At 42.1% G+C, this 15,551-nt stretch overlaps 1 protein-coding gene across 2 annotated transcripts in view; it reads right to left on the reverse strand.

The window, feature by feature from the left end:
- The window catches only part of NASP (nuclear autoantigenic sperm protein), a 30,755-nt gene extending 15,412 nt beyond the window's left edge, over positions 1-15,343 (reverse strand). Inside the window, exons 1-2 of one of the 2 annotated variants that reach the window (XM_024746132.1) lie at positions 15,195-15,343; positions 6,168-6,218 (exon numbers count right to left, since the gene is read on the reverse strand). In XM_024746132.1, coding sequence (XP_024601900.1) covers positions 6,168-6,218; positions 15,195-15,253 — 110 coding nt within the window. In that variant the 5' untranslated portion in view covers positions 15,254-15,343. The remainder of the gene's footprint in view (positions 1-6,167; positions 6,219-15,194) is intronic. The other variant, XM_024746131.1, reaches the window with a different exon arrangement.
- Between the last annotated feature and the right edge of the window lie 208 nt (positions 15,344-15,551).

Raw genomic sequence — 15,551 nt, forward strand, 5'->3', positions numbered from 1 at the left:
AGCATGTGGGATCTTCCCAGACCAGGGCACGAACCCGTGTCCCCTGCATCGGCAGGTGGACTCTCAACCACTGCACCACCAGGAAAGCCCAAGACCATTTTAGAATGGTGAAAGAAAAACTTGAAGAATGTTCAGGAAATAAAAAAGGGGAAGTAAACAAACAAAGTAACAACAACCCTTTCATGTTTTCTTGTCCAAGAAACAGAAATGAAGTAATAGGTAGAAGGGGATGTGGGGGATCAATGAAGGGTTAAAAATAGGAATACAGGGCTTCCCTGGTGGCGCAGTGGTTGAGAATCTGCCTGCTAATGCAGGGGACATGGGTTCGAGCCCTGCTCTAGGAGGATCCCACATGCCGCGGAGCAACTAGGCCTGTGTACCACAACTACTGAGCCTGCACGTCTGGAGCCTGTGCTCTGCAACAAGAGAGGCTGTGATAGTGAGAGGCCCCCGCTTGCCACAACTAGAGAAAGCCCACACATAGAAATGAAGGCCCAATGCAGCCAAAAATTAATTAATTAATAAACTACCACTCCCAACATCTTCTTTAAAAAAAATAAATAAATAAGGAATACAGTTGGCCCTTCTCATCAACCAAAGATTAAAAATACTCGGGGGGGGGGGGGTACAGTGGGTGGTAATTCCAGAAAGCTCCAAAAAGCAAAACGTGAATTTGCTGCACATTGGCCAACTATTTACATAGCATTTTCAAAATATTTACAACTATTTATGTTGTACTAGGTAGTATAAGTAATCTAGAGACAATTTAAAGTATATAGGAGTATGTGTTCAGTTATATGCAAATACTATGCCATTTTATATAAGGGACTTGAGAATACACAGATTTTGGTACTGGGGGCGGGGGGCGGGGGTATCCTGGAACCAATCCCCCATGAATACCAAGGGAAGACTATGCGATACAAATAATAAGACTATGCAGTACAAATAAGCTCATAGGAGAGGAATGTAGTAGTACTGCTGGATAGAGAACTACAAGAGCTCTGTTTTTGAGTAGATGACTGAGGATGGGATCCACTGAACAAGTGGAGATGTTGGTCTTTATATAGAAAAGCAATGGGGACTTCCCTGGTGGTGCAGTGGTTAAGAATCCACCTGCCAATGCAGGGGACACGGGTTTGAGCCCTGGTCCGGGAAGATCCCACATGCTGCAGAGCAACTAAGCCCATGTGCCACAGCTACTGAGCCTGCGCTCTAGAGCCCACGAGCCACAACTACTGAAACCCGCGCACCTAGAGCCCGTGCTCTGCAACAAGAGAAGCCACCGCAATGAGGAGCCCGCACACCGCAACAAAGACCCAACACAGACAAAAATTAATTAATTATTTTAAAAGGAGAGCAATGGCTCGCAAACTTTTTGGTCTCCAGACTCTTTACGCTACCAAATTACAGAAGGCCCTCGAAGAGCCTTTCTGTATGTGAGTAATATCTATTTGTATTTACCATATTGAAATTAAAACTAAAAAAAAATTTTTAATATTTTAAAATGTTACATGTTAACATGACTTCTATGAAAAAATGACTATATTTCCCAAACATAAAAAATTTAGTGAGAAGCACTACTGAACATTTTTACAAATCTCTTCAATGTCTGGCTTAATAGAAAAGCTGGATTTTCATATTCATTTTTCTGCATTTAAGGCATTGGGATTTGTTGTTTTCATTGAAGTATAAAATATCTGACCTCACACTGATACCTGTTTGGAAAAGGGAGTACTTTAATAACCTTTTTAAATTTTTTTGTGGGATCTTAGTTCCCTGACCAGGGATCGAATCCAGACCCCTGGCAGCAGAAGTGCGGAGTCCTAACCACTGCACCACCAGGGAATTCCCTTGAATAATCTTGTAAATGGCTGTGGATTTTCTTCTCTGATACTACACCAAAACTCAATGAGTGGTAGTTCCTTAAAGGTTATTTGCAATGCAGAATCTGAAAATGTATTGACGAACTTTTCATACTGCTACATTAAAAATCATTGTTCTGGGACTTCCCTGATAGTGCAGTGGTTAAGAATCTGCCTGCCAGTGCAGGGGACAGGGGTACGAGCCCTGGTCCAGGAAGATCCCACATGCCACGGAGCAACTAAGCCCATGCGCCACAACTACTGAGCCCGTGTGCCACAACTACTGAAGCCCGCACGCATAGAGCCTGTGCTCTGCAACAAGAGAAGCCACCGCAATGAGAAGCCTGCACACCGCAATGAAGAGAAGCCCCCGCAGCAATGAAGACCCAATGCAACAAAAAATAAATTTATTTATTTAAATAAAATAAAAATCATTGTTCTATCTTGTACTCTGAATAGATCTCCTATTCATGAATGATTCTGTACACTCATATACATAGCAGCATTATTCACAATAGCCAAAAGGAATCAACTCAAGTATCCACTGACAGATGAATGGATAAATGAAATGTGGTCTATACATACAATGGCATATTATTCGGCCTTAAAAAGAGAACTCTAACAGATGCTATAACATGGATTAATCCTGAAGACACTATGCTAAGTTAAATAAGCCAGTCATAAAAAGACAAACGATGTAGGATTTCATTTATAAAAGGTACCTAGAGTAGTCAAATTCACAGAGACAGAAAGTAGGATGGTGGCTGCCAGGGGCTGGGGGAAGAGATGGGACGTTGTTTAATGGGTAGAGTTTCAGTTGGGGAAGAGGAAAATGTTCCGGAGATGGATGATGGAGAGTTTCACTTCTGCAAGAAGGGACTGGCTCCACAGTAACGTACATGTACTTAACATTACTGATCGGTACACTTAAAAACGGTTATGATGGTAATATTTTTTAAATATTTATTTATTAGGCTGTATCAGATCTTAGTTGTGGCAGGCAGGATCTTCACTGCAGAGCACGGGCTCTAGAGCGCGTGGACTTCGTTGCCCCGTGGCATGTGGGATCTTAGTTCCCCGACCAGGGATCGAACCCGAGTCCCCTGCATTGGGAAGCGGATTCTTAACCACTGGACCACCAGGGAAGTCCCTATGATGGTAAATTTTACGTTATATGCATTTACACCACAATAAAAAACAACAACAAACACCACCACCACCAATTTCATCAGAAGAGCCTTGAAATGTTGGGACCACATGAGACAGGCTCACGGTAGTCAATACAACTTCTAAGATTTTAATTTATTTTCATTTGAAAGCTAAAATTCTATCACTGACAACAGATATTCTCAGTTGCCTCCCTTAAAGTGACAGCCTCACTTTATTAATTTTTGAGAAACCATCTGCCAAATACCCAAGTCTGAGTAATAAGTCTGTTGTTCATCCTTTGAAATCCAGAATTCCATGAAAAATTTCTTTTTTTTTTTTTTTTTTTTTTTTTGCGGTATGCGGGCCTCTCACTGTTGTGGCCTCTCCTGTTGCGGAGCACAGGCTCCGGACGTGCAGGCTCAGCGGCCATGGCTCACGAGCCCAGCCGCTCTGCGGCATGTGGGATCTTCCCGGACCAGGGCATGAACCCGTGTCCCCTGCATCAGCAGGCGGACTCTCAACCACTGTGCCACCAGGGAAGCCCCCAAAATTTAATTCTTTATTCAAACAGTCATACAAATACTTTTCTTAAAGACAACCATCTTACCTACCTACTTCAGGGTGCAGAATTAGCATTCCTATTTCCCATTTTGTCACACAGATTATTCTAAAACCATGTAGTGAAGGACTGAGAATAAATTTATTAGTTTCTATTGCTTCATCGTGGAAGCAACAGAAGTGAAACTGGGAGTGAACTACTTGTACTGCCTTGACCTTTGTTAAATAAAGGGCCAGCAGGTTTACCCACCATTGATTTTGCACCATTAGTGCCAATGTCAACCAGCGAAAACGGCAAACGGTCTACCAATACGAAAACTTTTGACCTTACGGAATCTCTGAAAGGTTCTTGGGGATCCCAGGGGCATACAGACTGCACCTTTAGAACCTCTGAATAAGAGCATGGACCCACATCCAGAAGAATGCGGGACTTCCCTGGTGGCACAGTGGATAAGACTCCGTGCAGCCAATGCAGGGGGCCCGGGTTCGATCCCTGGTCAGGGAACTAGATCCCACCACAACTAAGAGTTCGGGTACCGCAACTAAGGAGCCCGCCGGCTGCAACAAAGACTGAGAGCAAACAAATAAATAAAAAAGAAAAGAAAAAATAAATAAAGAAAAGAATGTGTGGGTACAGATTTAAGATAGATTAAGAAACTCCTCTTCCTAACTGCTTATTACTAAACAATCAAATTTTTTATATATTTATTTATCTTTGGCTGCATTGGGTCTTCATTGCTGCATGCAGGCTTTCTCGGAAGTTGCACGCAGGCAACTTCTTCGTTGCGGTGCATGGGCTTCTCATTGCAGTGGCCTCTTGCTGCGGAGCGTGGGCTCAGCCACGTGGGCTTCATTAGTTGTGGCACATGGGCTCAGCAGTTGTGGCTCACGGGCTTAGTTGCTCCGCAGCACGTGGGATTTTCCCGGACCCGGGCTCGAACCCGTGTACCCTGCGTTGGCAGGTGGATTCTTAACCACTGCACCACCAGGTAGTCCCCAATCAAATTTTTTTAAAAAGTAAAATCATCAAGTAAGAGCAAGAAGACAGGTGACGGTACTGAATATTAAGAAGTTACTCAGCAGAATGGGAGAACAACTTGGCCAGGGAAACATGCTATAGTTGCCAGGCAGTACTAAATAACCATTTCAGATCAGCTGTTACAAATTTATGAGACTAGTCATGTTTTTTCCAACCATCCTTCCAAGTTTCTCTCAGAATCAGATTATCATGCTCCTCAAAAGATCATCAATGCTTAGAATATTAATAATCACATATCAGCAGTGTTCCAGGGGTGAAGTAGCCTAGCTACATTTATACCTTATTCTCAGTCCAGAAATTTAATACTATGGTATATACCAAGACTCTAAAAAGGTTACGCGAATGTGTGTTTAGGACCAATCCTGAGCAGTACTTCTTCCACCCCAAAACGAGACTGACTCACAAATCAGTAGGTAGTATTTGTAAAAGACATGGTTTAAATAACCAAGATAACAATGGAATTTAAGACCACAAAGTGAAATGATGAAACAAATGAAAAACTTACAGACTCTTAAAAAGTGCAGATATTTTGCAAAAAGGATTAAACAGAATTTAGAACAGTAATTTTCAACCTAAGTGAGCTTAAGATTTAACAGGAAGCTTTTCCAAAACACTCATACACTAAAAGCTTAAGAAATGAAATCTCTAGGAATGCAACCCAGGCATTTACCTTTTGGATAAGCTTTCTAGTTAATTAATTATTATGCTTACCTCTGGTTAAAAACCACGGTCACATCCAGATGGGGAAGTTACATGGAAGTACATGTGAGCTCAATATAAAATTTAAAACTTTCAACCAGAATAACAACAAAATTGAAAATGGCAACCTTACAAAACAGAGATCTAAATCAGTAGAAGTATTCAAAGAAAGAGTAAGTTAGGGACTTCCCTGCTGGTCCAGTGGTTAAGAATCTGCCTTCCAATGCAGGGGACACAGGCGGGGAACTAAGATCCCACATGCTGTGAGGCAAATAAGCCCATGTGCCACAACTAGAGAGCCCGCACACCAGAACTACAGAGTAGCCTGTGCACCACAACTAGAGAGAGGTCTGCACTGCAACTAAGATCCGACACAGCCAATAAACAAATAAATAAAATATTTTTAAAGAAAATAAGTTAGGGACTTCCTTGGTGGCACAGTGGTTAAGAATCCGCCTGCCAATGCAGGGGACACGGGTTCGAGCCCTGGTCTGGGAAGATCCTACATGTTGCAGAGAAACTGAGCCCGTGCGCCACAGCTACTGAGCCTGTGCTCTAGAGCCCGCGAGCCACAACTACTGAGCCTGCATGCCACAACAACAACAGAAAAATAAGTTAGCATTTGCCAGGCATGTTGGGTACTAAGAAGAATTAAACAAGTTTTTCAATTCTAATATCTTAATCAAATACAAAAAAACCTGACGACATAATTGTCAGGACTCCATACTTTAAATAGGTACTTTAACATTCAGTCTTATTCGTTACCTATTGAAAATAATGAAACAAACTGCCCTCAAGTTATATAGCTCTTAGTCTATGTTCCAGATATAAATCTAATTGCACCATGTAAATAATCTTACCTCTCCACTTTATCTGTAGAGGTAGAAGGAGCAGGGGCATCTTCTTCAATTCTGTAATGAAAAATTAAGGGGAAAAAAGTAAAAATGAAGGCTATTTTAAGACTAGAAATTAAACAAATTAATATGGGGACTTCCCTGGTGGTGCAGTGGTTAAGGATCCGCCTGCCAACGCAGGGGACACAGGTTCGAGCCCTGATCTGGGAAGATGCCACATGCCACGGAGCAGCTAAGCCCATGCACCACAGCTACTGAGCCTGAGCTCTAGAGCCCGTGAGCCACAACTACTGAGCCCTCGTGCCACAACTACTGAAGTCCGCGTGCCTAGAGCCCATGTTCCACAACAAGAAGCCCGCACACCACAATGAAGAGTAGCCCCCACTTGAGGCAAGTAGAGAAACCCCACGCGCAGCAACAAGACCCAATGCAGCCAAAAATAAAAATAAATAAAATTAATTTATAAAAAAAAAAGAACACGTTGTTGAGCCCCAACCCTAGAGTTCTGGTTCAGTAGGTCTATTATGAGGTCCAGGAATTTGCATTTCTAACAACTTTCTAGGTGATGCTGCTACTGCTGGTTTGGGGACCACACTGTAACAAGCACCATATTAGAAAAAAAATTATAAACTCAGGTTCATGTCCTATCTGAGCCATAGACATGTTTACCCACAATTATTTTTTAATGTTAATTATGGTAGTTACTACATTTAAAACTATGAAGATATCACATAAAAATCTGGATTTCTGCTTCTCCTGAAAAATCATTATGTAAACTCTGAAACCAGAAAAGTACTAAAGAAAACCACAGGCGAATTACATTGTAACTCATCGGGAGAAAACCTTTCATATTCAGAAATCATGTAAGACTGATAAATTCTACTCCATCTCATTCATTTCACAAAAGGTTAACTTAGTGAATATATACAGAATATTAAATCAACAGGAAAAAAGGTCCAACAGGAAAAGATTAAAGGATATAAACACATTCACAGAAAATGAAACACAAATATCTCAAACATTTAAATACATGCTCACACTCATTCTTCAGAGAAACACAAAATTACAGTAAGAAAGCATTTTTTTACCCATCAAATAGTCAAAGACAAGAATGTAAGAGTAACAGGTGTTCACATATATTGCTAATATAAGTTTAAATTCACAAAACTTCTATGAAGGTCTATTTGGCAATATCTATCAAAAACAACAAATGAACACTCTTTGATCCAGCAGTTCCACTTGTAGAAATTTATCCTATAGATATATGAGTCCAGGGTTACACGGTTATTCACTAAAGCACAATTTGTAACAATTAAATTCTGGAAAGAATTCAAATGTCCATCAATAGGAAACTCATTATGAGACAGTCACAGAATAGAATACAATGCAGCCATTAAAAAAAAGAAAAGAAAGAAACTATGCCCTAATGAGGAATCATCTCCAAGATATACTGCTAAGTGCTAAGAAATGTATCAAGTGTGCTACCATTTACACAATAATATAGAATTAATAACTACATACAATCTGCTCGTATATGCATAAGGTAGCATTGAGGGACACATAATAAATTACTAACACTGGTGGACTCAGAGGAGAAAACCTATGTGATTAGGGAATAACGGTTGGAGGGACATTTCACTGTGTACTTCCCCTTCTGGATTTTGAACCAGGAATGTATTTCCTAGTCAAAGAAATAATTACAATATTCTTTAAATATTAGAAATACCTGCCACTATGGCATACATTCTCCCCAATCAGCTGAAGTTGAACAGTGACCTAGCCCTTTAAGGGACAATTCACTTCAATCCCCACCACCACTTCACTTTTTCCTATCTGGCCCTCTAGGCTTTACATTTCTAAGCCCTGTTACAGACTACCAAACTGCTAAATATTGGTAACTGTTTAGAAATTGAAAAAGGAGGGAGGGGGAATCTAGAATTTTCATTTCTGGGATTGGGAAACTGAGTGCTATCCAACCAAAATAAGGTACAAAAGCAAGATTATTAGTGAAAATTGGGGTGTACATACTGAGCTGGTTTTGAGGTGCTTATGGAACACCTAAATGGATAGCATTCAGGGACTTCCCTGGTGGTCCAGTGGCTAAGACTCTGGGCTCCCAATGCAGGGGTCCCGGGTTTGATCCCTGGTCAGGGAACTAGATCCCACAGGCCGCAACTTAAGACCCAGCGCAGCCAAATAAATATTTTTAAAATAATAAATAAATAAATGGATAACATTCAATAGGCAATTCAGAGCAAACATCTGTCAGACATAGCAGTGCCTACTACATTCTCATTTAATCCTCTCACAAAAAACCTTGTGGCTATTTTCCAGAGAAGTAACTTACCCAGTTACATGACCCCATCATAACTCATTCTGTACTCCAATTGCCTACTGACTTTCTGTATTCCCCATCAGGATTAAGATCTAAGAAACCATGTCTATCTTATCCTAAACTGTATCCTAGCACCAAGCACAAAGCCTGGTATCTAATCAATATTTGTTAAAGTGACCAATTCTGAATCACTAGGGTAGGATTAACGACAAGTGACTTTGCCACTTACCATATGAAGTACCTCAGTTTCCTCAACTATTAACAGTACCTATCTCACAGGATCTGTTTTGAAAATTAAATGAGAAAGTTCACAAAGTGCTTAGTTCAATGCTTGGCACATAAGGAATCAATAGATTCTAGCAATCATTAACAATGAAAGAACAGAAAGATAGGAAGAAATGGAGGCAGCATCAAAAGAAGACATAATTAAGGAGGGAGTGTCTGGTATCAGAGGCAGCAAAGAGGTGCCAAAAAGGCAGCAAAAAGAACGCATTAGAAAGCTAAGAATAAGGACTATTTTAGCATTTAGACAATCCATGATCACCTTTAGCAATGTTGTTTAAATGACATGAAGAAGCCAGATCGAGACAGGTTGAACAAATGTGTATATTCTCAGAACACACCTGTCCAATTAGATTGTGATCTGATGACCAGAAACTGACACCTTATTCATCTTTGTATCTCTAAAACCTGACATATTAAAATATATATTGAATACATTTGTTAAATGTATAAGCAAACAGAAGCGGGGGAAAAATGGACACCAGAAATCCTGCAGACTCTTATCTAAAGAAGCCTGGCTATGAAGGGAAGAAGCAAAGAAAGCAACTGAACGCATATATCACAGAGAAAATGTTTTTAAAAGCATCCATCTTGGGACGTTTGAATGCAGAGATGGTGCTATCTAAGGGGAAGGAAAGGAAGCACCAAGAGACCAAATAGGTAGCTGCTGGCAGACAACCAGTCATGAAAAAAAACCCCACAAATCTCCAGTTGTTTTATCTTAAAGATTTTTTTTCTTTAACATAAACCCTCAGCCTGTGAAGAAGGCTTTTCTTCTGGCAAACTTTTAAGTTCCACAAGAGGTCTTAACCCTCTAGCCATCTATTCTGTGTCTGCTAGAGCAGAGAAGCTGAACATTTAAGAAACAACAGCACTGACTGCACTCTCTTTAAATTCTTGGCCCCAAATCTGAAACAAGGACAACATTGGCAATCCTACCACATTCCCTAGAATATGTCTTCCAAGTCTCCAACATTACTATCTCTCCTCAAATCTCCTACACCCTACTCCATTCCCCCTTACTTCTAAGCAGACCTTGCTTCACACCCCATTGAGCAAATAGAAACCATCAGACAGGAAGTCTCCCTTCCTCAACCACCAAAACTACCAACCTGCTTGCCTCCGTATCCACATTCTCTGCTATCCCTATTTCTATGAACGAAGTTTCCCAGTTAGAAACTTCATATAGCTGGGCCCTTGTCATTCATCTCATTGTGGCCATCCCTGATCGTCCAATCTAAAATAACCACCCAGGGCTTCCCCCACTGATGGTGCAGTGGTTAAGAATCCGCCTGCAAATGCAGGGGACACAGGTTCGAGCCTTGGTCGGGGAAGATCCCACATGCCGCGGAGCAACTAAGCCCATGTGCCACAACTACTGAGCCTGCGCTCTAGAGCCCACAAGCCACAACTACTGAAGCCTGTGTGCCACGACTACTGTAGCCCACGTGCCACAACTACTGAAGCCCGCGCTCCGCAAAGAGAAGCCACCACAGTAAGAAGCCACGCCCCGCAACGAAAAGGAGCCCCCACTCGCTGCAAATAGAGAAAGCCTGTGCGCAGCAACAAAGACCCAGTGCAGCCAAAAATAAATAAGTAAATTAATTAATTAGAAATAAATAACCACCCAGTTACCTCACATCACCTTAAAACTAGGGTAATTCTTTGCATAGCACTTTATCACTGATATTCTCTAATCTATATATTCATGGTCTCTATCCCAGTAGTCGAAGCTCCATTTGAAAGCAGAGATCTTTTCTGTCTCCTTAACCACAGCGCCTCTACTAAATAAGACAAATGCTCAATAAATATAGGGAAAATATGCCAGTAAGTAGGAGGAAAGAAAACTGCTTCACAAAACTTTCCTGAAAAAAATTTCCTTGTAGAATCTCCCCACTACTGCCACCGTTTAACAAATGGGAAAACTGAGGTCCACCGCAGCAGCTAGAAACAGAACCCAGTTTTCCTGGCTCCCAGTCATCATAGAAATTTAGCATCATCTGTCATCCTCCCTATAAAGTTTGTTGGGGTTTTTTTGGCTGTGCCACACAGCATGCAGGATCTTAGTTCCCCGACCAAGGATCGAACCTGCACCCCCTGAAGTGGAAGCACGGAGTCTTAACCACTGGACCACCAGGCAAGACCCTCCCTATAAAGTTTTATGGTACCCTTACAAATAAATACAAGTTCAACATCCACCTATGACACTGTAATGTTAGAAGTCAGAAGAGCTAGGCTTGATGGGAGGAGTATGACTAAATAGGTTGGGGGGGAGAAGTTTCCATATAATGTTTTGTTTCTAATTTCTGTTTGTGAAAATTCACTCAACTGTACATTTACCATTTGTGCATTTTTGTAGTATGCTGTACTTCAATAAAATGTACTGAAAAACTGGCAGGGAATTTTTTTTTTTTTTAAGCCACGCTGAGAGGCTTGCAAGATCTTAGTTCACCAATCAGGGCCTGAACCTGGACCATAGCAATGAAAGTGAGTGCTAACCACTGGACCGTCAGGGAATTCCCATGGAGCTTTTAACTTATGCTTTCTTTTGGGAGATTTATAGTTTCAGGTCTTACATTTAGGTCTTTAATCCATTTTCAGCTCATTTTTGTATACGGTGTAAAATAAGGATCTAACTTCATTCTCCTGCATGTGCATATCCCGTTTTCCCAACACCATTTGTTGAAAAGAATATGCCGGGACTTCCCTGGTGGCCCAGTGGTTAAGAATACGCCTGCCAATGCAGGGGACATGGCTTCGAGCCCTGGTCCGGCAAGATCCCACATGCCACGGAACAACTAAGCCCGCATGCCTTAGAACCCGTGCTCCGCAACAAGAGGAGCCACTGCAGTGAGAAGCCCGCCCACTGCAACGAAGAGTAGCCCCCGCTCACCGCTTAGCCCGCATGCAGCAACAAAGACCCAATGCAGTCAAAAATAAAAAAATAAATTTAAGAAGAAAAAAAAGAATGTCCTTTCTTCATTGAGTGGTCTTGGCATCCTTATCAAAGATCATTTGACCATATGCAAGGATTTTTGGGCTTTCTTTTACATTCCATTGTTCTATTTGTCTATCTTTATGCCAGTAGCACAATGTTTTGATATCAGCAAGTGAGACCTACACTTCGTTCTTTTCAAAACTGTTTTGGCAGGGAATTTCCTGGCAGTCCAGTGGTTAGGATCCCAGTTCAATCCCTGGTCAAGGAACTAAAATCCACAAGCCTCGAGGCGTGGCCAAAAACAAACAAACAAAAGAAACTGTTTTGGCTATTTGGGACCCCTTGAGATTTCTTATGAATTTTAGGATGCATATCCATAGATCTCTTTGGGTAGTATGAACATCTTAACAATATTAAGCATTCCAATCGATGATCTTTTTTTTTGTGGAATCTTTAGGGTGAACCTCAGTGTTTTCTTTTTTTTTCAAGAGGGTGTAATGTTTAATTGACATCCAAAGGTAATCAGCTAGATGTTAAAAAAAATAATGTACATCTCACAAAAAATTACATTTGTCCTTGACTTTTGCTTCTCTCTGATCCACGTTATTAATAGATTATACTACAATACATATGCCACATATTGAAACTGTACCAAGGCATTTAGATATATGAAAGGAGAGATTGACATTCATTGAGTCATTTAATTTTGTCATGAGCTGACAATTATTAAGTGCATTTATCAAGCCTCATAAAATTTATACAAACTGGGTCATTTTACCCTACTGTCATAGCCCAAGAAACAGTGTATGTTTAAAGCCCAAATTGTAAAATTGCAATTAATCTTACTATTTTTTGGCATTTTTATTTTTTCTACAATTGTGAATTTGTCTTTTTATTTCTGCATTGCTCTATATATTTTTTTCAGTTTTATTTTTTTATACAGCAGCAGGTTCTTATTTATCTATTTTATACATATCAGTGTATATATGTCAATCCCAATCTCCCAATTCATCCCACCACCACCACCCCTCAGTGTTTTTTTTTTTAACCAATTTTTTTTTTTTTGGCCAGGCTGTGTGGCTTTCGGGATCTTAGTTCCCTGACCAGGAATTGAACCCGGGCCCTCTACATTAGGAGCAGAGTCTTAACTGCTGGACCACCAGTGAAGTCCCTCCCTGAACCTCAGTTGTTTAAAGTGGTAAGTGGAGAATACTTTCAGATACGCATATAAAGATTACCAAAGTTAATGGATGTGATGAGTAAATTGTCTTAAGAGTACAAGATCAGGGACTTCCCTGGTGGTCCAGTGGTTAAGACTCCGTGCTTCCAATGCAGGTGTGGGTTTGATCCCTGGGGGGGGGAACTAAGATCGTATAATGCGGCGTGGCACAACCGGGGGGAAAAAAAAATTTTTTTTTTTAAATCTTCTGAAAATAGATTTTTTTTTGCAGGTCCACCAAGAGAGACTCTTCTCATTTACACATTTGAGCTAATATACTGAACCTAACTCCTCCACCCAACCAAAATATAGGTACACAGGTACATTGGCTAAATCTTTCACACAAATATATGCTAATTACAGTGACATTAATTCATCATAAAGCTAACTTACAAGAGGTTATCCATCTCATTTTAAACAGCCAAATACTAAGCACCAAAATAAGCCCCACACCAACACAGATGAACCTTCCACTTATGGAAATAGGAACGACAAACCCCAGAACTTTAAGGATTACTGAGCTAAACCACTTGTTTTTACTTTGACATCTCTCATCTAAAGGTACGAATAAGTAGCTCAGAAATTATAAGACAGTTAAAGTAAAATTCAATGCATCACATAAGACTTTCTCTTTCTAAGCTTTCTCATTCCTCCTTACCACTACAGTACAAACTGCTATGTTCTTTTGTAACATAAACAAAAACATTAACTACTTAAAACTATTTAGAAAGCTATAAGGACAAAGACTAATTTAACATTTAGACAACCATTAATAACCTTTAGCAACGTTGTTTAATGGCATGAGGGGACAGAAGCCAAATTGTAGCTTTTAACAGATGACAAAACTGTAGCCCAACATTCACCACTTAAGCAATGAAAGCAGTATCAAAATCAACTCTGAATTGTGGTTTATTTCTCATTCAATTTTCTCTCTCTACTGGTTTGGAAGTTAAACATGTTTTTTATTCTTTCAATGGCTATACTGGAATTATAATGTGCATTCTTAGTAGTTTATTAAACTCACATAAATTTTCTTTACCCTCCCCCTTAAACGACTGAAACGCTTTACCCCTGAATTGCCCCAGGAACTTACTTAACTAAGGAATGATGCCTTTATTGTTCTAACTAGCTAATTAGATTTTCATGCAATTTCCTCTCAAGCTTTGGGGATGGGGGAAAGGATGAGTAATGAGGGAATAAAAACTTGAAATACTAGGGTTTATCCTAGAGTCTGCCACTTAATAATTTGGGTTATTTCTTGTTTCTTCGAATAACGGCCTGTTTCCCTTCACTGTTCAAAAAATACCTTTATGTCAGAGTGGCACTGTGCCGTTTTCATAGCAATCATGTCTTCTATCATTCCTTCCAGTCCTTCTGTTAACACTTCGCGCTTAATACTGCCCATTCTCCTAGCAACCAAACACTGCAATAAGTGAAAAGACCTCGACGCAGCGCTAGAAGATGCTTCGCCTCACGATAAAATCCCCCAGAAGCAGCCAAGTCCCCCGCCAACGTTCCCAAAGTCTAAAAGAACCACGATGCTCTCCACCACAGACAAAAGAAATGGGCCTTGCTGAGGGCAGGAGAGTACCAGGTGAGCGAGGAGACCGCGGGGCACAAGCTTCACCGCGTCCCACGGCGGAAGTCCGAGGCGCTCGGGAGCCGCAGCCCCAAACAATGGAGTTTTCCCGCCTCCTCAGGGCCCCGCCCCCTGCTCCAAAACCGGCGGGGGGAAGCGAACGCACGAGCGCACGACCCCGCCCCCGAGAGACCCCGCCCATCCCGATCCACCGGTCCGGCCTCCTCCCTCGTGCAGTTTTTTTTTTTTGGCGCCAAATCTCTGTTGGTTATTTTCCCGATGTGTTTGGAGATCCTACCGGAGGCGCACGCCAGGAGTGCGGGGACAGCAGGGACGTGAAGGTACACTGCCGCGCCGGGGCCCCGCCTTCCCGCCGATAGCCCCGGGCCTGGGGAGGAAGGAGAGGGGCAGGCGATGGAGACAGCCGCCGCTGCCCCCGGCAAGATGGCGACCGCGAAAAGCGGGGCAGGGGGCGCCAGCCGACCGGCGTTACTGCCAATGAGCGAGGCTCTCTGCTAGAAGTGGGCTTCTCCAGTGTCCGGCCCTCCCCGAACAGCGACGGTTGTTCACTGGAAGGAAAGCCCTCCCACCCTCCGGTCTGTCCCTCCCGGTTAGCCTCCGTCCACCACCCCCTCCCTGCGGACTGGCCAGTGCCTCAAGCTCTCCACGGTCCAGCTTACTTATCGGCGGAAACCAGCTCCGCGGTGATGGCGGCAGTGGCTGTGGACTCTGCGGCCATCGTTCGCCTGAGGTGGTGGGCCAGCGGACGGGATAGTGCCTGTGGGAAGAACAGAGAATTTGGAAAGCCAGAGACTTATTCGTGGACAGAAAATGGCAGATTGGAGACCCCGCGCGGCTGGGCCCTCCTATATACCAGGGCCCTTCGCCCCGCCCATCCACTTCCGGATCCTCCCCCTCGAGTTTAAAGGGCCAGGACCCAGCCCCAATCCTGCCCAAGGACATTCCCCACCCGCACCACCTGGTTCTGCGTGATACCTTTCCTCCCTGGCTTCCTCGAAAAAAGCAACTTTTTGCTT

This window comes from Neophocaena asiaeorientalis, unplaced genomic scaffold (assembly GCF_003031525.2).
Source record: "Neophocaena asiaeorientalis asiaeorientalis breed wild unplaced genomic scaffold, Neophocaena_asiaeorientalis_V1.1 scaffold51, whole genome shotgun sequence".
NCBI lineage: Eukaryota > Metazoa > Chordata > Mammalia > Artiodactyla > Phocoenidae > Neophocaena > Neophocaena asiaeorientalis.